This window comes from Anastrepha ludens, chromosome X, assembly GCF_028408465.1.
Source record: "Anastrepha ludens isolate Willacy chromosome X, idAnaLude1.1, whole genome shotgun sequence".
Lineage (NCBI taxonomy): Eukaryota > Metazoa > Arthropoda > Insecta > Diptera > Tephritidae > Anastrepha > Anastrepha ludens.
Window position 1 is genome coordinate 43,453,670 of NC_071503.1, and position 23,157 is coordinate 43,476,826.

At 36.7% G+C, this 23,157-nt stretch overlaps 2 protein-coding genes across 2 annotated transcripts in view; one reads left to right on the forward strand and one right to left on the reverse strand.

Moving 5' to 3' along the window:
• LOC128869999 (putative nuclease HARBI1) overlaps positions 1–13,472 on the forward strand; it is a 70,668-nt gene extending 57,196 nt beyond the window's left edge. The window contains exons 2-3 of the mRNA XM_054112594.1: positions 12,582–13,070; positions 13,128–13,472. Of these exons, the coding sequence (XP_053968569.1) occupies positions 12,843–13,070; positions 13,128–13,472 (573 nt within the window). The 5' untranslated portion in view covers positions 12,582–12,842. The remainder of the gene's footprint in view (positions 1–12,581; positions 13,071–13,127) is intronic.
• Positions 13,473–14,342: 870 nt separating this feature from the next.
• Positions 14,343–15,399, reverse strand: LOC128870000 (uncharacterized). The gene is made up of 5 exons (XM_054112596.1): positions 15,331–15,399; positions 15,082–15,270; positions 14,800–15,024; positions 14,668–14,730; positions 14,343–14,354 (listed from the first exon to the last, which is right to left on the reverse strand). The coding sequence occupies exons 2-5, from the start codon at positions 15,124–15,126 to the stop codon at positions 14,343–14,345; spliced, it is 345 nt and encodes a 114-aa protein (XP_053968571.1). The 5' UTR covers positions 15,127–15,270; positions 15,331–15,399.
• Between the last annotated feature and the right edge of the window lie 7,758 nt (positions 15,400–23,157).

Consider the following 23,157-nt stretch of genomic DNA (forward strand, 5'->3'; position numbering starts at 1 on the left):
GCATTTCTTATGCTGGTTTACATGATTCTTATTGATCAGCATTTCTTATGCTGGTTTACATATTTATTTGTTGATCAGCATTTCTTATGCTGGTTTACATGTTTATTTGTTGATCAGCATTTCTTATGCTGGTTTACATATTTATTTATTGATCAGCATTTCTTATGCTGGTTTATATAATTATTTGTTGATCAGCATTTCTTATGCTGGTTTACATATTTATTTATTGATCAGCATTTCTATTATTTGGCACAGTAAAGTAAGCACAAATGATTTATAAGCATTTAGCTGCAATGTAAGCAGTCATGAAATATGCTGACTAAATATTGAAATATGATAACTGATATGAAATAACTAAATATTGAAATACGAAATCAGTACAACGAACTTGGTTAAATATGCTGACTAAATATTGAAATATGAATAAATGTTGCATTAACTTATACAAACATATTTCTAATATACATATGTATGTACATATGTATGCAAAAATCACATTTCTCTTTCATGCTTATTTCCCGTAGGCATTTTGCATGCACAAATGGATTATTTCTTGTGAGATGAATAACTAAATTGTATTGATATTAAGTGTATCATCAAAATAATTTCACAATATCCACATAAAAAGTTGGCTTTGTAAACCATTCATTTGCATCAACGGTTATTATTCAACAATATGTGTCCTTTTTAAATTTTTATATCCATATGTATGTACATTCATTTACTAAATAAATATAACATCTACCATCCATATTCATGTGGGCAGAAAAAAATCTTGACTTGCCTCAAAACCCAGCTCATACACCTCTCATACACATCTACATATAAATCATTCAAAGCAAATAGACAAACGTATACAAACATATTTCTAATATACATATGTATGTATGTACATATGTATGCAAAAATCACATTTCTCTTTCATGCTTATTTCCCGTAGGCATTTTGCATGCGCAAATGGATTATTTCTTGTGAGATGAATAAATTAATCCTAAGTATATGCATGCATGAATGTGAAATTTGAAGTATCTAATTAACTAAATTGTATTGATATTAAGTGCATCATCAAAATAATTTCAAAATATCCACATAAAAAGTTGGCTTTGTAAACCATTCATTTGCCTCAACGGTTATTATTCAACAATATGTGTCCCTTTTAAATTTGTATATCCATATGTATGTATATTCACATACTAAATAAATATAACATCTACCATCCATATTCATGTGGGCAGAAAAAAATCTTGACCTGCCTCAAAACACAGCTCATATGTCTACATACGGTCAATGTCAAGAGAAAGTGTACAAACGTGAAATGTAATAATAAGGGCTTTCTTTATACGTTTGCTGGGTAATTTTAAGAAGCATTTTATATTTTTTTTTTCATACCATAAGAATTTAGGGAAAAACAAAAACAAAATTCTTACAACAAAAAAAGTTATGAACTAAAAATCGAAAATACTTCATATATTAGGTGCCAAAAGAAAGTGTACAAATCATCGACCACGTGTTTGCCAGATAACGGACTTGGAAAAGAACCGTTACATAGTTGCGTCTATTGTGAGAGTCATCGTATACGATTCTTTTAAAGTCTTTGCTTAGTCGCAATCGGTAGTTGCTTTGAAAAAAAAAAAAAAATTGCAATGAAAAAACAAACGTCTTTGGATATCGCGAAATCGGTGGAATTATTAACAGAAGCCATAATACTATAAAAAAAATAATTATTGACAAGAAACAAAAGTATGGCAAGCTGGAAAATCGTCCAAAATCCGGCAGACCAAGGCGACTAAATGTTGCTGAAATAAGGTCGGTTGTGAGAAGTGTGAAAATAAATCCGTCAGAAAGTGCTATAAAATTGTCCAAAAATATTTCACAAACGTCTGGAAAGCCGGTTAGTGCTAGCACAATTCGTCGAGCATTGTATGCGAACGGCCTCCATGGGCGAGTTCCGCGGAAAAAACCTCTTATCTCGAAAACCAATCAAATAAAGCGATTAAACTTTGCTAAAAAGTACCAGTATAACGGCGTTTCATTTTGGAATAACGTACTATTTAGCGACGAAAGCAAATTTGAGGTGTTCGGCAAGAAAAAAGCAACAAAAATTTGGCGAACCAGAAATACGGCACTTGCAGAAGGTAATGTAGTATCCACTGTGAAGCATGGGGGTGACTCGGTGATGGTGTGGGGGTGTATGGCCGCTGGCGGGGTAGGTAATTTGACATTCATAGAAAGCACTATGAATAAAATAGACTATCTCAACATATTGAAGAATAACCTGCGCCCTAGTGTCGAAAAATTGAGCTTGGATCGGTCTTGGGTATTTCAAAAAGACAACGACCCTAAGCACACTGCGAAAGTTGTCAAAGAATGGATGCTATATCACGTACCCAAGCAATTAGATCACCCTCCCCAGTCACCGGACCTCAACCCCATTGAGCATCTGTGGGAACACCTAGACAGACAAATCCGAAAAAAACCATTACTAGTAAGGATATGCTCGAAGCCGCGATTTCTGAAGAATGACAGAAAATTGCACCAGAAGTGACTGCAAACCTTGTTAATTCTATGCCACGACGTTTGCAAGCAGTGATAAAGGCAAATGGAAAGCATACAAAATACTGAATATGGATCCTGCTCTTCTGTACACTTTCATTTGACGCCTAAACTATGAAGTACACATAGTTACTAAATTATACATACGGGAGCGTAAGTCCTATTTTTTGGTAAGATATCAAACATGGTATATAAATGTTAAACTTAAAAGCATTTTATTTCATATATTAATAAAAACAAAATAAACAAAAATGTAAATTTCACTGAAATATGCTTAAATATTGTAATTTTGTTAAATTACACTTATTCGCTATGTGACTAAAGTATACATACGGCTGTTTAATAATTAAAAAAAATATATATTTTAGTATCTCGTATGGCTTCCTTTGGCATCTACTACAGCAGATAATCTAGCTGGCATGGACAGTGCCAATTTTCTTGTTGTTTCTGCCGATATTAAATTCCATTCTTGAATTAAAGCCTCTTTTAATGATGGAATGGACGTTATGTATCGTTTTTTAAGGCTCTTTTCAGATGATCCCATAAATGTTCAATTGCATTTAAATCTGGTGATTGGGGTGGATGTTCCAGTTTATTTTTTACGTTATGTAGCAGCCACTCTTTCACCAGATTCGAGGAATGCTTGGGATCGTTGTCGTGCATGAATATAGCATTTTCTGCGAGACCAAGTTTTTGCGTGCTGGGAATGTAACTGTCTTTTAAAATTTCAATGTAGATGGTCTTATTCATAGTACCTTCTATAAACCTTAAATTTCCAACACCATTTGCTGCCATACATCCCCATACCATAAGAGATCCTCCACCATGTTTCACAGTTGCATTAACGTTTTGTGGCAAAAACTCCGTGTTTGGTTTTCTCCAAACTTTAGCGCGCCCGTCTCCTCCAAATACCATAAACTTGCATTCGTCCGTAAATATAACTCGTTCCCAAAATGTTGGATCGCTAACATGGACATTTTTATACTTTTCAGCATATTCCAACCGTTTAACAACATTTACGGCTCTCAGTAGGGGCTTTTTTCGGGCAACTCTGCTTAAAAACCCATTCCTCTTAATGCAACGACGTACCGTTTGGCTACAAACCTCAATATCGTGATTCAACCTTATTTCATTGTTAATTGCAACCGCACTTTTTTTTGGATTATCCCTCACTGTTCGAATAATAGTCCGCTCCAGTCTTTCAGTAAGCTTACGTGCGCGACCTGATCGATGTTTGTTCGCATAATTTCCATTATTTTCGAAATTTTTTATTATTGTCTGTACAGTAGGTTTTGTTAAATTTAAAATTTCACCAATTCCTTGTAAAGATTTTCCTTCGCGCCTTAGTTTTACAACTATTTTACGAATATCCTCGGAGATTTCTTTAGTTTTAGGCATTTTTTACGTTTTTTATCTTAAATAACAAGTAAGTCTTTAGAAACTGATATCAGTCGTAACACTGATCTTCTATTAATGAGGAAAACGCATTTTCATAAAATTTCTAACGGTATTATTAGCGGCGTATAAAAACAACTACTCGCGTATGTATACTTATGTAACATTACTGGGATGCATTATTAGTGTTTTTAGTACATATTTTATCAACGCTGACAAAAAAAAATACACAGGGTGTTGTTAAAATAATAAGATTAACTTAATTTATTAGTGTAGGATACAAAAAATAAGAAAAACAATTTTAAATCTAAGAAAATAAGAAATATTTTATCGTATGTATACTTTAGTAATTATGTGTATATACGATTTTTCGTTCATAACTTTTTTCGTTGTAATAATTTTGTTTAGGTTTTTGTATAAACTCGAATAGTATTAAATATGAATTAAAAAAATATAATATGTTTCTTTGTATCACCCATCAAAGTATTGAATAAAGCTAATATTAATACATTCCAAGTTTGTACACTTTCTTTTGACATTGACTGTATAAAAAATTCAAAAGCAAATACAAACGTATGCAAACATATTCCTAACATATGCAAAAAAACTCATCTAAAGGGTATTCGCGTACATATACATAGTATGTATGTATGTATGCATATACATATGAATACATATGTTGGGACAATGTACATATGTACGTAAAAGTTTCTATTCTAAGCAAAACAATGAATATTCGTATATACATATAACCGCACATACTCACTTTATGCCTCTACATGTGTATGCTTCCAAAACTAAAATTCTAAGCCTAGCGACTACAAGAACAAAATGCATTCCTAGGCGTAGCTGTTGCGGCCATGATTATTTAGCCGCGACGGCGCTGAACAGTTTCAAATATTAAAAAGCACAACAAAAACAAATTCATTGATAAGTTCGAGCTCATATTTCTACGAGCAAAGTACTTTCATTCATAAAACGAGCCGCCCCTATGCCAATTTTCTCGACCATTCGAATATAGTCAATATTGGAATATTTCCCGTTGAATTATTTGCCAATATTTGGTAAATCTTGAATTTTTGTCAAGTCGAGTGGCCGCGGCTCCGTACATATGTATGCATCAATATATGTATGTAAATATGTGTTCTAAATTCTCGACAGCAATAGCAAATCGAAATATTTTTTCTGTCGCAAGTGCTCGCAGCCTCATATGTACATATGTACATATGTCTATGGAAGTTTGTATGCATGTATTTATGTATATGCGTGTTTGCTTTTGCACGTCCATATGAACGATTTTTCATATGCAGATATTCATTTGATTTAGCTGAACGAATATATTGATTTGGTAAGGAAATCCAGTCGAATTAATATATGTTATTGGTAGATGTTCATTTAGGCGGCCGCCGTAGCCGAATGGGTTGGTGCGTGATTACCATTCGGAATTCACAGAGAGGTCGTTGGTTCGAATCTCGGTGAAAGCAAAATTAATAAAAAAAAAAAACAATTTTCTAATAGCGGTCGCCCCTCGCCAGGGAATGGCAAAACTCCGAGTGTATTTCTGCCATGAAAAAGCTCCTCATAAAAATATCTGCCGTTCGGAGTCGGCTTGAAGCTGTAGGTCCCTCCATTTGTAGAACAACATCAAGACGCACACCACAAATAGGAGGAGGAGCTCGGCCAAACACCTAACAGAAGTGTACGCGCCAATTATTATTATTATTATATGTTCATTTAAGTTCTTCTTACCAAATAAATATTATTATCCTTAAGAAAATTGAAACACTGAATACCCTGACTAGCTCGGACCCGATAAAAGAAATTTTTTAGACAATCTTGGTTTAACTTTCCAAGGAAAATAAATACAGTGCACTCGCGATAACTCGAACTAATTAAAACAGGCGCTGTTCGATTTATCGAATTTGTTCGACTTATCAATTGAGTGTGCTATGTTAAAAAAACAGTCATCGATATCGATTTTTCGATCGATTGTTGAAAATGGAAGCCAGTAGAAAATTTCTGTAGTATAGTTTCGCTATACGAATTACATTTTGGTCCATTGGCTGGATCAATGGTGTCACATTCGGCGGCATAAACATAGTTAAAATTAAACCATCCTCGGACTTTAATTCGATTTCGTTGGGATGTGATGGGGCATTATCAATTAGAAGAAGAGCCTTCTCAGGTAGTCTCCATCTTTCAAATTTTTTCTTACCTAAATATTAAAGTCATTTAACTTGGTTAAAAAAATTGTTTTAATGAATCTGGATTTTACCTGCGGCACGAACGAATTATGAAACCAGTCTTTGAAAATCGCCGAGGCCATCCAGGCTGATTTGGAATTTTTGTACTCCACCGGACAGTTAAAATTTTTGAAAACACGAGGATTTCTTGCTTTGTCAATAACGACAAGTTTAAGCTTATGGTTGCCGGTAGCGTTAGTGCAAGCCATAAATTGCCTTATCTTTCTTTTTTATAAGACTTATGGTGGACTTGGCTACCCCATATTCCTTCGCTAGAGAAGTAACACTACGTCCACGTTTAATTTTGTTAAGGACTTCAGCCCTCTCTTTTACGATCCATTACTCACGTGCACTGATATACTACAAATGACAAATTTAAAGCAATTTGGTCAATGCAAGATGTTGTTCCCAGAAAACTAACGGGATATTAACGCCGAAATATTCATATGGACAATACACTAGTATACATATAATTTATATACATATACTATTACATATGTATCTATGTACAAAATGTACATGTTTGAAAAGAATGTGTGTACAAATAAATTTGTTTTTTTGTTCGAGTTATAGCGCTTTTTTATTGTTCGAGTTACAAAGAAGTCAATAGGGGAAAAAATGTGTTCGAGTTAGCACGTCGTTCGACTTAGCGGCTATTCGAGTTACCGCGAGTGCACTGTATTAAATTTTGATGCTGTTGAAAAAGTTCCTCGCACAATTCCAGCATCGATTTTATTGTAGTACGAAAGCCTTGGATACATTTAATAGTAGAATATGCACGCATTGTAGACATTGGACTAAAGAACTCGAAGTAACTTAATAGTCTTTCAGCTTTGCCCCTATCATCCGGCTTCTGAGGAGACCTTAATGGATTTGTTGACTGGAAATGCTTTGCATTGAGGTCATCAAAAAGATCATTCATTTCTTTAACAAATATCTGTGTGGGCTTGCCAAAATTTAACAAGTTTTCGTCATCTATATATATAAATGTGAAAATCTGTCCCTATATTCGCTTAAAACTCGAGAACGGCTGAACGGATTTATCTTATCTTGGTCTTGAATTATTCGTGGAGGTCTAGGGAAGGTTTAAAAGGTGAGAAAAATTCGAATAATTGCCGGGAAAATGGTCAAAACGTGGACCCGGGTAACCTTTGGTTGTGTATGTACAATATGGGTAACAAATGAAAGCTGTTGATAAGTGCTTTGATACGGGGTAATTTTCATACCTATTGATGACTAGGGTCTCGAAATATATGCCAAAACGTGGACCCGCCGTGTCTTTAAACCGAATTAAACCGAACTTACACACATTGTTAAGTAGGTATTGAAGATGGTTTCCGTATAGTTTGAATACCTATTGGTAGATAGGGTCTCGAGATATAGGTCAAAACGTGGACCCGGGTAACCTTCGGACGTGTATGTACAATATGGGTAGCAAATGGAAGCTGTTGATGATTTCTATAGTATAGAGTATTTTTAATACCGTTCCGTGACTAGGGTCTCGAGATAGAGACCAAAACGTGGACCCTAGAATATGTTTGTACAATATGGATATCAAATGAAAGCTGTGGTTAAGTGCTTTAATACGGGTTAATTTGCATACCTATTGATGACTAGGGTCTCGAAATATATGCCAAAACGTGGACCCGTCGTGTCTTTAAACCGAATTAAACCAAACTTACACACATTGTTAAGGAGGTATTGAAGATGGTTTCCGTATAGTTTGGATACCTATTGGTAGATACGGTCTCGAGATATAGGTCAAAACGTGGACCCGGGTAACCTGGGGATGTGTATGTACAATATGGGTATCAAATGGAAGCTGTTGGTGAATGCTTTAGTTCAGAGTATTTCCATCCGCTCCGTGACTAGGGTCTCGAGATAGAGACCAAAACGTGGACCCTAGAATATGTTTGTACGATATGGATATCAAATGAAAGCTGTGGTTAAGTGCTTTAATACGGGTTAATTTTCATACCTATTGATGACTAGGGTCTCGAAATATATGCCAAAACGTGGACCCGCCGTGTCTTTAAACCGAATTAAACCGAACTTACACACATTGTTAAGTAGGTATTGAAGATGGTTTCCGTATAGTTTGAATACCTATTGGTAGATAGGGTCTCGAGATATAGGTCAAAACGTGGACCCGGGTAACCTTCGGACGTGTATGTACAATATGGGTAGCAAATGGAAGCTGTTGATGATTTCTATAGTATAGAGTATTTTTAATACCGTTCCGTGACTAGGGTCTCGAGATAGAGACCAAAACGTGGACCCTAGAATATGTTTGTACAATATGGATATCAAATGAAAGCTGTGGTTAAGTGCTTTAATACGGGTTAATTTGCATACCTATTGATGACTAGGGTCTCGAAATATATGCCAAAACGTGGACCCGCCGTGTCTTTATACCGAATTAAACCGAACTTACACACATTGTTAAGTAGGTATTGAAGATGGTTTCCGTATAGTTTGAATACCTATTGGTAGATAGGGTCTCGGGATATAGGCCAAAACGTGGACCCGGGTAACCCTAGGATATGTTTGTACAATATGGATATCAAATGGAAGCTGTTGGTGAATGCTTTAGTACAGAGTATTTTTCATGTCGCTCCGTGACTGGGGTCTCGAGATATAGCTCAAAACGTGGACCCGGGTAACCTTTGGTTGTGTATGTACAATATGGATATCAAATGAAAGCTGTTGATAAGTACTTTAATACGGGGTCATTTTCATACCTATTGATCACTAAGGTCTCGAAATATATGCCAAAACGTGGACCCGCCGTGTCTTTGCACCGAATTAAACCAAACTTACACACATTGTTAAATAAGTATTGAAAATGGGTTTCGTAAAGTTTGGTTGTAATTCGGAACACCGGCAACGCGTACAGCGTTCTTTGAACCAGCCATAATGTAGTTTACTTTTTTACCGCTTGGGGCGGAACTGAACTGTCAAATTGACAGTGTGAGTTACAATGTGTCAATATTTCTTTCAGATTTGGACGCCATAAGGAGAAGACGTAAGTGCAAAGTGTAAACATTTTTTGTGAATTTTTTTGGAGTGGATTTTGGAACAGTGAGTAATTTCTTACGAAATTTGAGAGTTTAATGTGAAATCCGAATGTTCAAATGAAATTAATATATGTTTTGTGGATTTATTTTTTCGGTTCATTTGCGATAAGCTACGATACACCATGAGTGAAAAAAAGGTAAAAAAAAATGAGAAAACAAAAGAAATTGTTAAAGGATGCAAGAGAAGAGCACGAAAAAAGCGTAACTTTGATGAAAAAATCAATAGTCTTATCATGCAAATTGTCACCAATTTTCAGAAGCAAAGAGATGATTTAAGAAAATCACAACAAAATAAAATAATCCTGACCATGTGGACTTGGGCTTTTAAACACATATGCATCGAAAATATAATCCACAAAATTGAAAAAAAACATGTTTTGAAATCTCAGAATACCATACTTAATTACAATCATGTTTATTACAGTACAAATGCCAAGACAATCACGTAATCATATTGGTCGTTCGACAAATAATAATAGGCGCATGAGAAATGCCCGTAATAACGCGACATCAGAAGAACGTCAAGAACAAAATGAAGTAGTCAAACGATTGATGAATAATGCTATCCAAGCAACTATGTTAATTGGCAAATTCAAGAATGAAGACGTTTTAATACCCAGAATTCCTATGATTCCACCTGAATTGCCATTTGAATTCAAGCGTTTGCAACTGCCCATTCGTTTAGCATTTGCAATAACTATCAATAAATCACAAACACATGAACTTTAGAAATATGCGGGATGAATTTACAAGAACCAGTATTCACTCATGGTCAACTATACGTTGGCTGTTCACGTGTTGGGAAGCCAACAACATTATATATTTACTCAAAAGCAAATAGAAAAACAAAAAATATTGTTTATGCCAAAGCGCTTGAATAAAGAATAAAGAAATAAATAATATGAAAACCATATCTTTTCTGTTCTAAACTATATCTATTCTATTTTAGTGTGCCCAGCGAAGCGGGCCGGGTTTGCTAGTTACCAAATAAATTTTGACTACACATCATGCCAATACCTGACGCTACCGAATTGCTCAATACTTGTGTTGCGCGTGAAACGCTCATTTTTTCGAAAATGCTTGGGTAAATATGAGCCTCCGTCAATTTTGGGCAAATTTTAAAATTGGAATTCTTTTGATCAATATCAAATAACTTCCTAATGCCCTGGCAGCTAGTACTCGTTCTTGTATTAGTTTTAGTATTATATATTAATTCTAATAAATAAATAAATAAATAATAACTTCCTAATGACCTTAAAGCTTGCAGTGCCATGGGCGGTTGGAATATCATATTTCATAAATACATTACGGATGGACTTTATGAGATGGCAATAGTCAAACATGCAAAAATTGGATATTTATGCACGACAACGTTCCCAAACATATTTGCGGATGACACAGTCCTCATGGTATCTAATAAAGATACAAAAGTCGCAAAACAAAATTTACAAAACGAATTAAATGTGACATTAAACTGGTTCAAAAAATGGAACATCGAAATTAACGCTGACAAAACAATACAAGTAAACTACACAAACCGAAGGACAACCATTGAACCAGTTAGCGTTGGTAATTCTGACGTGCATATTGACACCGAAGCGAAATACCTGGGTATTACGATCGACTCGAAATTAAACTGGCAGGAGCATATTAAGAAAAAGCGAAATGAAGTTAAAAATCGCTTTAAGAAATTGTACTGGCTACTTGGACCTCAGTCCAATCTATCATTGCAAAATAAAGTACTTATTTATCGAACGATAATTGCTCCAATCCGGAAATATGGAATTGAGATTTGGGGCACTGCTGCAAAAAGTAATCTAAGTATACTTCAACGAGTCCAGTCTAAAATACTTAGGACCTTAACTAATGCACCTTGGTACATACCTAACGCAAATATTCATCGCGACCTTGACATCGATACTATTGATGAAACAATACAAAGCGCTAGCAGAAGACACATAAATAGATTATTAACGCACACAAATCCTATGATGAGAAGACTACCAAATAAAGAAAAATCTACCCAAAGTCGGCTTAACTGTCAAACACCAACAGATCTTGCAAAATCCATGTAATCAATTGTCAACTATTCGTATATGTCATTGTTTGTTAACCACTTGTTTTTAAATAATATGTATATATTTCTTCTAAATGAGCTTGGGGGCATTGGCCCTTCAAAATCACTCTCATTCCATCTTTTTGTAAATCAAATTACTTATTGTCTAACGACAGGTGTAATATTTTATGGAAGAAATAAAAAAAAAAATAAAAAAATTTTCTAATAGTCCGTCATAAGTTTTGTGAAATTTGCATTCTATTAATTGAATCTAATCGTTACTATATCCCAATTCTGCAAATAGTGGTACTTTGTATATGGTTTCAGTTTTAACTGTATTTCGCAGAGTTTTCAGGTTTATTGAAGTGGATTTCATTTTCCATTTTGGATCACAAAGGCCAGGATTAACTATAGAGTGTGTGGCGCCAGTGTCCAAGATAAATTTGAGTTTTCCTTTTATTATTATACAGGATAACTAGCTGACCTGCCGAACTTTGTTCCGCCCTAGAGGCAATTAAAAAGCAGATTTTTGATTTTATTAAGTTAATTTTTTTATTAATCAAGTATTTCAATGAAGCTTTAATAGATTGCACTCTTCAGTTAAGCACCTTGTGATACACGACATTTTTTGTTTTATTATCAGGTGCAAGAACAAACAACGCAGATGGTTTTCCGACCCGTGAACATGCCACATATAATTGACCATGTGAGAAACATTGATTTTTTAGATTCAGACCATAAACTTTCAAGGATTGGCCTTCTGATTTGTTAATGGTCATGGCGAATGCAAGACGGATCGGAAATTGAAGTATTTTAAACTCAAACGGAAGATCGGTTGCAATCATCGGGATACTCAGAATGAGAACTTCTTCACCTTCGAATTTTCTTTGAGTATCGCCGCGTAAATCACATTGTTCATCAATTTATTTACCACCAAACGCGTACCATTGCAAAGTTTTGGTGGGCTTATGTTTCGAAGCATGATTACTACGGAGCCAACTTTTAGGCGTAAATTGTGCGGTGGTAAGCCAGGCACATCCAAGAAGTTTAAAAATTCAATTGGATAGGGGCTTCATCTTCATTTGTTACACAGTCAATGGATTTGAATGAATGAATTGTTCCAATGATATCATTTTGAATTATGCTTCAATGCGCTACAATACTCGCAAACAACGTTCATTGGCCCAATGCAAACGCTAGGATGCAAGCAGTAATCAGTGTTGCAATCATATCGAAACGCTGCTCGATTCAAATCAGTGGTGCGATTCACTAACACATTTTATCGATATTCGCTTTGTTATCTTTCCTTAACCATAATTTTTACGATTTTGCTATTCAGTAACCCATTTCATTACGAAAATCGACAAGACAAAATCAGCTGTTTGGTTAACCTGTCGATTATCGCGAACTAAACGACAATAATTTTGGTGTTGTTAAATCAAACGATAAAGAAGAATTAGTGATTTTAATCAAAACTGTGAAATTAGTTGAAAAAAAACTTATTTAAAAAGCGTGAGTATGGCGTTTGAGTATTTGGCTTACGATTTATCGCGTGGAGAGGAGGAAGTGAGCCCTCAAATAGTTGATCGAAGTTTGCTCCGGCATGTGGACAATCCTTTCGATTTGGATGCAGGGGAGTTCCAGAAGTTATTCCGTTTAACTCCAGACTTGACTGAGGACGTAGTTTCGCAGCTTGACAGCCATCTTAGAGGTTCCAGAATAACAGCGATTTCGACTGAAAAACAGGTAAATTTGGAAACATTCAAGCTAATTCAGTTCTAAATTCTGCCTTTATACAACTAGGTTCTAGCTGCACTGCGATTTTTTGCAACCGGGTGTTATCAACGACCCGTAGGTGAGCAATGGGGAATATCTATGAGCCAGTCGTCCGTTAGCCGTAGCATTCATCGGGTAACAGCTGCAATCAACAGCTCCATGTTTTGCGCAAAGGTGAGATTTCCCATGACCCAAGTGGAGCGGCAAGCGGCAAAAGAAATTTTTGCTTCAGCAACCTCCCCGTTTGTGGGAGGTACCATTGGAGCTATCGATTGCACGCACGTGTCAATTTTGGCCCCGAAACGTCATGAAGAAGCGTATGTCAACCATCACGGCTACCATTCGCTTAATGCCCAAATGGTAACAACATAATTTGTAAAGTATTCAAGAATCAAAATTCCCTTTTAATGTTTTACAGATATGTGATCCTACACTTAAAATTTTAAACGTAAATGCCAATTTCCGGGAGCACGGCACGATTCATACATTTGGAGTTCCTCTGCGGTGCGAATGGTTATGCAACGGAATTTTGAAATTGGAAACCATAACTTGTTTTTGATTGGTAGGCTTTTTAATCTATTAATAAATATATTTAAATAAAAATAAGGGAATTAAAAATCAAAAATTCTCTGCAGGTGATTCCGGGTACCCTTTGGAGCCTTGGCTGATGACTCCTCTAACAAACCAACCGGAAGGTACTCCGAAATTCTTGTACAATGAGGCATTGTGCAAAGCTCGTAACCCAGTTGAGAGACTTTTTGGTGTTCTTAAGGCAACGTGGCGGTGCTTGTCTCAACAAAGGACACTCTTGTACGATCCAGGATTTACTGGACAAGTAGTTAACGCGTGATCAGTTTTACATAATATTCGTTTAAGAGAAGGAATATACCAGACCGAAAATGAATTCACAGAGCCCAGAACAAACGACATTTTTGTAAACCAAGATGCACCATCCTCAACAGCAAAGCGCATCCAAGACCGACTGATTGCTAATTTTTTTACTTAAATACTATTTTCACTCATAATCATTCCGCATACATATCTATGTGAACACTCGGGTATAAAAGGTTAAAACATTTTCATATTTATTGTTAAAACCTTTTATTGAACAAAATTACATGCAGATTCAATAAAAACAATTCAGTCTTTAACTTCAGTTTACATACAGTTTTAGGTTACAGACACATAAATCTATTTATGTATATAGGTATGCATAAGCGTATGTACACATGGTTTATAAATTCAAAGGTCAGTCTATTTGTAAAAACGAAAACAATACATTCTAATTCATTTAATTAATGTTACTTAACATTACCACAGCTTGTTTACTTATAAAATTCAAATAAAAAGTAACTTCAGGTACTAAAATAAACATATGGTATATATGCACATAAAAAGGAACTGCGGAATTGGTCTCTAATCTACATACGATAGATTGCATTCGTTAGATTGTTGAATGCTTCTGCGGTAGCGCTTAATCCATTCCCCAATACGGCTATTGCCTCCGCCATCATTTTAGCAAGAACAATTAATAAAATGCCACTTTTATGTGTTGAAAATAAATTACCTTTAAAGCATCTGCTTGTTGTTTTGCGACTTCTACTGTTTCTATACTCGACTGGGCTAGCATCTATTAAAAAACAATCACCAATGGAAAAACATAATAAAATTATTTTACATTAAGTTCAAAAGAAATTACCTTTAGTGCATCTGCCTGTTTTTCTGCTATTTCCAAAAATTTCTTCCGAGCATTACCGTCTTCTTCCATGCGCTTTCTTTTCAAGCTCGCCCGTGGTGTTCTCCTGTCTGAGATATGGGAATTACCTGACCTCAGCGTGAAATTCTCTGCCAGTGGCGTCCGTAAAGGCGACGGGGCTTCCGAAATCACCCTTTCATCTTCCACTTCGATACCCATTTGGATTACCTAAAAATTTACACACCAGTAAGTTACACTTTAAAACATACACTTCATGCAATTTACCTCCTCCAGTGGAATATTTTCAGGGGTTGAATCGTGGCCCTTCATATACTCCTCCCCTATAAGAGCAGACACCCGCCTCTCGAATTCCGTTAGGGGCTCCTCACTGATTGGCCTGTTTCCAGTTAAAGCTTGTTGCCTTCGCCGATTCCGTGCTTTAATGCTGGTGCGGCTTTTTAAGTCCCGCCATACCTTTTTAGGGAAATGATTAACATCTCTCTACTTTTAAGTAATAACACAATATTTTTTTACCGTTTGCCATTGATTCACCGTCTTCACTGCTCCACCCAGACTATTTAATTTTGTTGCTAGCTCGCTCCATTTTTTGTCGCACTCGTACTTACCATGGAGGCTGTGGAACCTAGATCCTGCTAGACCCGGGACTTCCATTAGGTAGTCAAGCAGGCGATTTAGCTGCTCGGATGTGGCACGGCTTCTTTTGGTAGCTGTCGATGTCATCCTAAAGCAATATACAAAAATTATTAATAAAACAATAAATTGAAATAAACAGTTATTTTATTGTACTTACTTTGTACATATATTATTGGTAAAAAACACTCACAATTGCATTTAACAGTTTGGCGTCTATGTTTTTTTGTTTCTCTTCTTCATGTTATTCGCTCATTCTGACATTTAATTTGACAAAGATGCCACTCTCTATCAGTTTGAATAAATAGAAGAAAACAGCTGTTCAGTGTTAGTTAACATAAGTTAGTGAATAGCACAATCGACAGTGCAATCGACAAATACTGAAGAGAAAAATAACAATTGTCGAATCGATAAGAGTTAGTGAATCGCACTACAGAACTTGATAATTCTCTTCTTGTGCGTCGAAAATGATCTACTTGTTGATCTCTGTTATTCGCTCGACGATTTCGCATTGCCAACCGAGCCGTTTCACGGGCCGCCTCGCTTTGCTCTTGTGATTGAGAAGTACGAAGTCGAGCCATACTAACGCGGCGCTCTTGACGGGCAATTCTTTGTGCTTCTTCAGTCGTTTCATTCGCAATGTTTCGTATCCTTCTTGCATTACGGCTTTGTCGGGAAAGATTCGATCGTCTTGGTCACGGCATTGATAATGATGATTCAAAGAGATTTCAAATTACTGTGATTATATATTTCTGACAAAATTTATATTATCAAATTTTCTACTTAACCATAGACGAAATTACGTTTAGCTTTCATTTGCGTTTTGTTATTCCATATCAGATGCGTTTTTGTTATACCATATTTCTAGATTCCCCTTTGAGGCCTATGACTGAAAATTTTCTAAATATCTATTTCTGTTTCTCTGTCAATGGACGTTAGGGCTACTAATGAAATTTCGATTACTATTTGTTTGGAACATGTTCACGTCCATAGGTTCTACAGGTGATTGATATTGAAGGTAGAAAGGTCGGTATGGCACATTTTGTAATATGTGATTGCTCCCATTTTGTTGCCTGTTACTTCTATAATTGTATTGAGGCTGCATCACTGGTAAAGAGTTATTTCGCAGGTCATAAAATTTTTGGTTTCTTCCCTGGTTTTGGATTTGTCCGTGAAAAGGCGTATGCTTATGGTAGAATTTTTTGTTGTCATGACCTTTTACTCCGAAAGGTAGTTAAAAACTTGGAAGATAGTTGAGGATTTGCTTGGCTTTGGAAAAATATAAAAACTTATTATTTTAATTTAATTTTAGGGTAGTTCTTAACACTATGTTAATACTGCACTGGCGTGCAACATATTTGACAGTCGTATTTATACTTCGGCCGCCGTAGCCGAATGGGTAGGTGCGTGACTTCTTCTTCTTCTTCTTAATTGGCGCGATAACCGCTTACGCGATTTTGGCCGAGCTTAACAAAGCGCGCCAGTCGTTTCTCTCTCGTGCTAACCGGCGCCAATTGGACACACCAAGTGAAGCCAAGTCCTTCTCCACCTGATCTTTCCAACGCAGAGGAGGCCTTCCTCTTCCTCTGCTACCACCAGCTGGTACCGCATCGAATACTTTCAAAGCCGGAGCGTTTGAATCCATTCGGACGACATGACCCAGCCAACGTAGCCGCTGGATCTTTGTTCGCTGCGCTATGTCTATGTCGCCGTAAAGCTCATACAGCTCATCGTTCCATCGCCTGCGATATTCGCCGTTGCCAACGTGCAAAGGTCCAAAAACCTTACGCAGAATCTTTCTCTCGAACACTCCAAGCGTCGCTTCATCGGATGTTGTCATCGTTCAAGCTTCTGCGCCATAAGTTAGGACGGGCATGATGAGAGTCTTGTAGAGTGTTAGTTTTGTTCGTCGAGAGAGGACTTTACTGCTCAGTTGCCTACTTAGTCCAAAGTAGCACTTGTTGGCAAGAGAGATTCTACGTTGGATTTCAAGGCTGACATTGTTATCGGTGTTAATGCTGGTTCCTAAATAAACGAAGTCTTTTACAACCTCGAAATTATAACTGTCTACAGTGACGTGGGTGCCGATACGCGAGTGCGCCGACTGTTTGTTTGAAGACAGGAGGTACTTCGTTTTGTCCTCGTTCACCACCAAACCCATTCGCTTTGCCTCTTTATCCAGTTTGGAGAAGGCAGAACTAACAGCGCGGTTGTTAAGGCCGATGATATCAATATCATCGGCATACGCCAACAATTGTACGCTCTTATAAAAAATTGTGCCTGAGCGATTAAGTTCTGCGGCTCGTACGATGCTCTCCAACATCAGGTTAAAGAAGTCACACGACAGCGAGTCACCCTGTCTGAAACCTCGTTTGGTATCAAACGGCTCGGAGAGGTCCTTCCCAATTCTGACGGCGCTGCTGGTGTTGAGCAACGTCATCTTACATAGCCGTATTAGTTTTGCGGGTGCGTGACTACCATTCGGAATTCACGGAGAGAACGTTGGTTCGAATCTCGGTGAAACACCAAAATTAAGAAAAACATTTTTCTAATAGCGGTCGCCCCTCGGTAGGCAATGGCAAAACTCCGAGTTTATTTCTGCCATGAAGAAGCTCCTCATAAAAATATCTGCCGTTCGGAGATGGCTTGAAACTGTAGGCCCCTACATTTGCGAAACAACATCAAGACGCACACCACAAATACGAGGAGGAGCTCGGCCAAACACCCAAGAAGGGTGTACGCGCCAATTATATATATACTATATATTATATATAATTATACTTATACCTCATCTTACTGTTTTAGCTACACGACTTGTACGAGTATATTAGTTTCTGTGTTTGCTGTTTAGGAAAAACATGTTTGTCTCTTGTTATTCTTAAAATACATATGTTTTTCTTTTGTTTTTCTTAAAATATATTTATCTTTTGTTATTCTTAAAATACATATGTTTGTCTTTTGGTATTCTTAAAATATGTTTGGATTTGTTCAGCCCTGTATGATTATACTTAGAATTTACATAAATATTTTCCTTGTTGTTGCCTAAATAATGTTTACAGTTATTCACTCTAGTGTAAATATTGTTGGAAAGGGCAATTTCCTTATCGGTGAAAATTTTTACATGCTTAGTTCTAAGCGGTGGGTATTTAAATAGTTTACAATGATTATTTATGATAGAATATTTGTAAATAGCAATGATAGGATTTTAGTTCTCATTAAATATTAGTTCATATGATGTGGTAATTTTTTTGTCAATTAGTTACGTAGAATAAAAATATGAATTCGTCAAATAAATATGCATCGTCGGTTCTAGTTAGAATATATTTCCTGATAGTTATGGTTGTTATTTTTGTGTCTCCTTCTGCTTGAATTGCGACTAGGATGACCATTGCTAGTAATATCAGGTAATTCATTGTCGTCTCCTGTAACTGTGTAATTTTTACGTTGTCGTTGTGAATAACTTTTCCCTCCTTAGTCAAAATCGTGTCCTCACGATCTTCCTGCACTACGTTCTTTTTGTAACGACTGTCGCTTTTACTTCTGGTGTTAGTCCTTAACACCAATATCTGGTCTCCTTGTTTGAAAGTTTGGTGTCTAGTTTCCTGGTTAAGACGTTGTAATGTTTTCTCCGATGCGTCTTTTAACTTGTTTACTATGTCTTCCTTGCTGTATGTTATTAGGTTAAAATGTATATCCTTTGGTTTTTTTCTGTGACGGTATGGGTTGTGTTGTTGAATTGCCTTATAGCTACAAATAGCTCCTCGGTTGCAGATGTTGAGTTCTTTATTTTTAATGTTCTTTCCAGTTCTGATATGGAATTGTGCGTTCGTTCTACCTGACCATTTGCCTTTGATCTATATTTTGGTGTCTGTATTTTGTTGATATTGTATTTTATACCCATTTGTTTCAACATTGGTGTATTCAGACAATTTTCGTTATCTGTCATGAGTCGTTTACAGTTCGGAAAATTGTTGATAAGAATTTCTTCTACTCTTTTGTCCATTTCTGTTTTTAAGGCTAATTGTCTGATAGTTATGTATTTTGAGAATTTATCTACTGCTACTAAATATGTTTTGTGCTCATTAAAATAAATATCTAATGTATGTATTCCCATGGTTGATTCGAACCAACGTTCTCTCTGTGAATTTCGAATGGTAATCACCCCTGTGTGCTCGCTCGCTCGTGTGTTTGTTTAACTAATACTAACTGTTCATCTGGATGTGTTATGTCTTCGAGTTTATTGAGTATACCTATATACGAATTTTATATCTGTAAACGTGTTTTTTATAATTTGCCCGTATCTAAATAAATCCTCAGGTGTTGTATGTATTGCTGATAATTTTCGTCAGTAAAGGTTATTGTGTGACGTATTTTACTTTGAAATATAATACGCGAACTGGTCTCATTCTTTTGTGTGTTTGATAGCAATTTTATTAGGATACCGTAGGCATTTAGCGGTTGGCGTACTACCTTGATTATGTCGTTGTATGAACTATCAGATGACACTACAGTACCTAAAGGAGATGTGCTAATTATTTGTCGTGACAAGGCGTCAGCTAGAACATTTTGTGCACCTGGTTTATACACGACTTTTGCTCCATAATCTTCGATAATATTTTTCCATCTCCTTATTTTATGATTCGGATTCTTATCTGATATGGCGTAAGTAAGCGATTGATGGTCGGTATATATTGTTAAGTCGGCTATGTCGTATATGTAATTTCGTAATTTTTGTAGCGACCATATAATAGCGAGTAACTCTTTCTCGTTGGTACTATAATTTTGTTCTGTGGTACTGAATGTGCGTGATAAAAAATATTCCTCCTGCTCATTTAAGCAGTTTTTCAGTTTATTTATGGCTTCTATGGCTGTTTGGTCAAAACTACAATAATTTTTGTGTTCTTACTTTTATGTTTTCCGATATGAGAATTATCTCCTTTAAGAAGCTTTGTTTTCAACGAGTTTTCTATAGTATCCAATAAGTCCTAAGAATCCTCTAAGGACTTTGAGGGTTTCTGGTATTGGGTAATTTTCTATCGTTTTTATTTTATTCGGATCAGGTGAAATTTTATTGTGCCTTACAATATATATATATATAATTAGCGCGTACACCCTTTTCGGTCGTTTGGCCGAGCTCCTCCTCCTATTTGCGGTGTGCGTCTTGATGTTGTTCCACAAATGGAGGGACCTACAGTTTCACGCCGGCTCCGAATGGCAGATATTTTTGTGAGGAGCTTTTTCATGGCAGAAATACACTCGAAGGTTTGCCATTGCCTGCCGAGGGCGACCGCCATTAGAAAAAGGTTTTTCTTAATTTTGGTGTTTCACCGAGATTCGAACATACGTTCTCTCTGTGAATTGCGAATGGTAGTCACGCACCAACCCTTTCGGCTACGGCGGCCACATATTGTGCTTTACAATATGACCTAAGTATTCTTTTTCCATGAAAAATTTTGACTTTTCATTGGACACTTTTAAAGTATTATCAAGTGCGTTAAAAATAGTTCGGATGTGTTTCATATGCTCTTCATAGGATGAGGACTAAATGATTACATTGTCAATGTAAACATATGCGAATTTACCTATGAAGTCGCGCAGGATGTCATCCACACGTCTTTGGAAAATAGATGGGGCGTTCTTCAATCCGAAAGGCATTCAGATGAACTCGTATTTATCTCCATTCACACAAAACGCTGTCTCTGCCACTTTCTTTTATCTTAATTTGATGAAAGCCGGACTCCAAATCAAGTGTAGTGAAAAATTTGTCTTTCCCGATTAACCTATCGATTTTTTACTCTATACGTGTCTATCCCTATAGTGTAATTTGCATAATTTTTTTTTACTAATTTCCGACTTTCTTAACACCTCCAATGTCATCTTGTTCAAATTTATAACCGCGTTCAATTTCTTTATTCTGTTCCATCCTAGTGTCGAATCAAATCCATTTATCTCATCTATCTCAAAAAAATCTAAATCTTCATTCATAAACTTAGTAGTTTATTTCGTATTAATTATGGGATTACCATGCATTAATATCACTTGTAATGGTTTTAATTTTTTTGGTTATATTAAATTTTAAAGTTTTCTTAACACAGTTATGGGTTGCACCTATATCTACTAAAACATTATAATTTACCTTCCCATCATTCATTACTATACTGGGCAACCCGTTTATTAGTTGAAATACTTATTTACTAAATGATTTTGTCTACCTGTCTCTACAATTGTGCTAGAGTTGTCTTCTTCGAATGTTAAGTTGTTGTGCCGGATGAGTTTTGGTTGTTGATATTGATTGGTGAACTGGCCACTGTTACCTCGTGGTCTTTTCCAATTTTTATTGTTTCTATGTATTCACGGCGTAGCAGTTGTTTTGATGCTGAGTTGGTTGCCTAAAAGTTGCGTTTCCAGACGTTGTGTCCATGGGTTCTGGTTTTGGTAATTGTTATGGCGGCTGGTTATATTTGTATTTCTGCTGATACATGGGACGTCTCTCGTGCTGTTGTTTCTGATAGTAGTGTTTATTGTTGATTGGATGAATGTTCCGTTGTGCATAGCCTAGCCGTAACTGTCGGTGTTCGTCATCGTGCTCTATGGTACAGGCTACTGCAAAAGCATGCTTTAAATCCCGTATAGGATTTCCGTATAGGGTGAAACGAATATATAAGTTATTTACTCCATCCTTAAACACTCTTAACGCTTCTTGTGTTGCCTCATCAGTCATAACTTTGGTCACTTCTTGGCTATGACCAGACATAGATATTTTTACGTGATTAGCGTCAGGGCTCTATTCACGTTGTTATGGAATTCACTTACATTGTGTTTATCTTGTGTGAGTCTCTTCATCTCGTCCTGCAATACATTTAAAGGTTGTTGATCAGCATAGGTATAGTCCAATCTATTCCTGATTGCATCCAAATTAAATATTGTGTATTGGATGGTCAACACGTCAGCTGCTGCACCTTGTCTTTAAGTTTTTATAATTGATAGAGCTTCTGCGTATTTGTTGGAATTACTATGATTACTGGGGTGTAGAGCAGATCGCCTCCGCGTGGTGCACCCTGGGTAGCGCTAAATGATCTGCGGCCTTAACGGCCTTCCTGAACGGTGACGACCCCCCCGCTTTCTGATTTGGACTTATTTCTTTTTCAACACTTTTTAGACTTTTTTCTGACCCCTGTGCTGGTAGTCGCGGCATTCTGCCACCTGAGTATACTGAGGTGAAACTCAGCAGAAATGGCTGGTGGGCTAATGACGTGACTGCCCCCGTCCCGCTAAAACCTTGGCAGGCCTCAGAGTACGTTCCAAACCCGTAGCCATTGGGTTGGCGGTGTAGGTGCGGTTGAGACGACTCCCGTCTTTGTGTCCGGTCTGGCTCTGAACGCATGCCCCATAAGGACATGCGTCAACCCTCGCATGGCCTCCCTGCTTCGGCACAGACAACCATGGGACCCTTTAAGGACGACTACACACTACGGGTTTGGATAGCGGCTTCGAGTGGGGACCCACTCAATACAATAATGAACAATAAAACAACAACACAACTAGCAAAACAATAAACCGCAACAAAGCCTCAGACGGTGGCGGGAACTCGGAACCGAGTCCCAAAACAAACTCCCTCAAGACAGGAAGAGCGAAATCGCCTCCTAGAAGATTTTTCCCCGGGGGGCAGTCTCTAGTGGGGGTAACGCATCGGAATCGATGCGGAAGGTA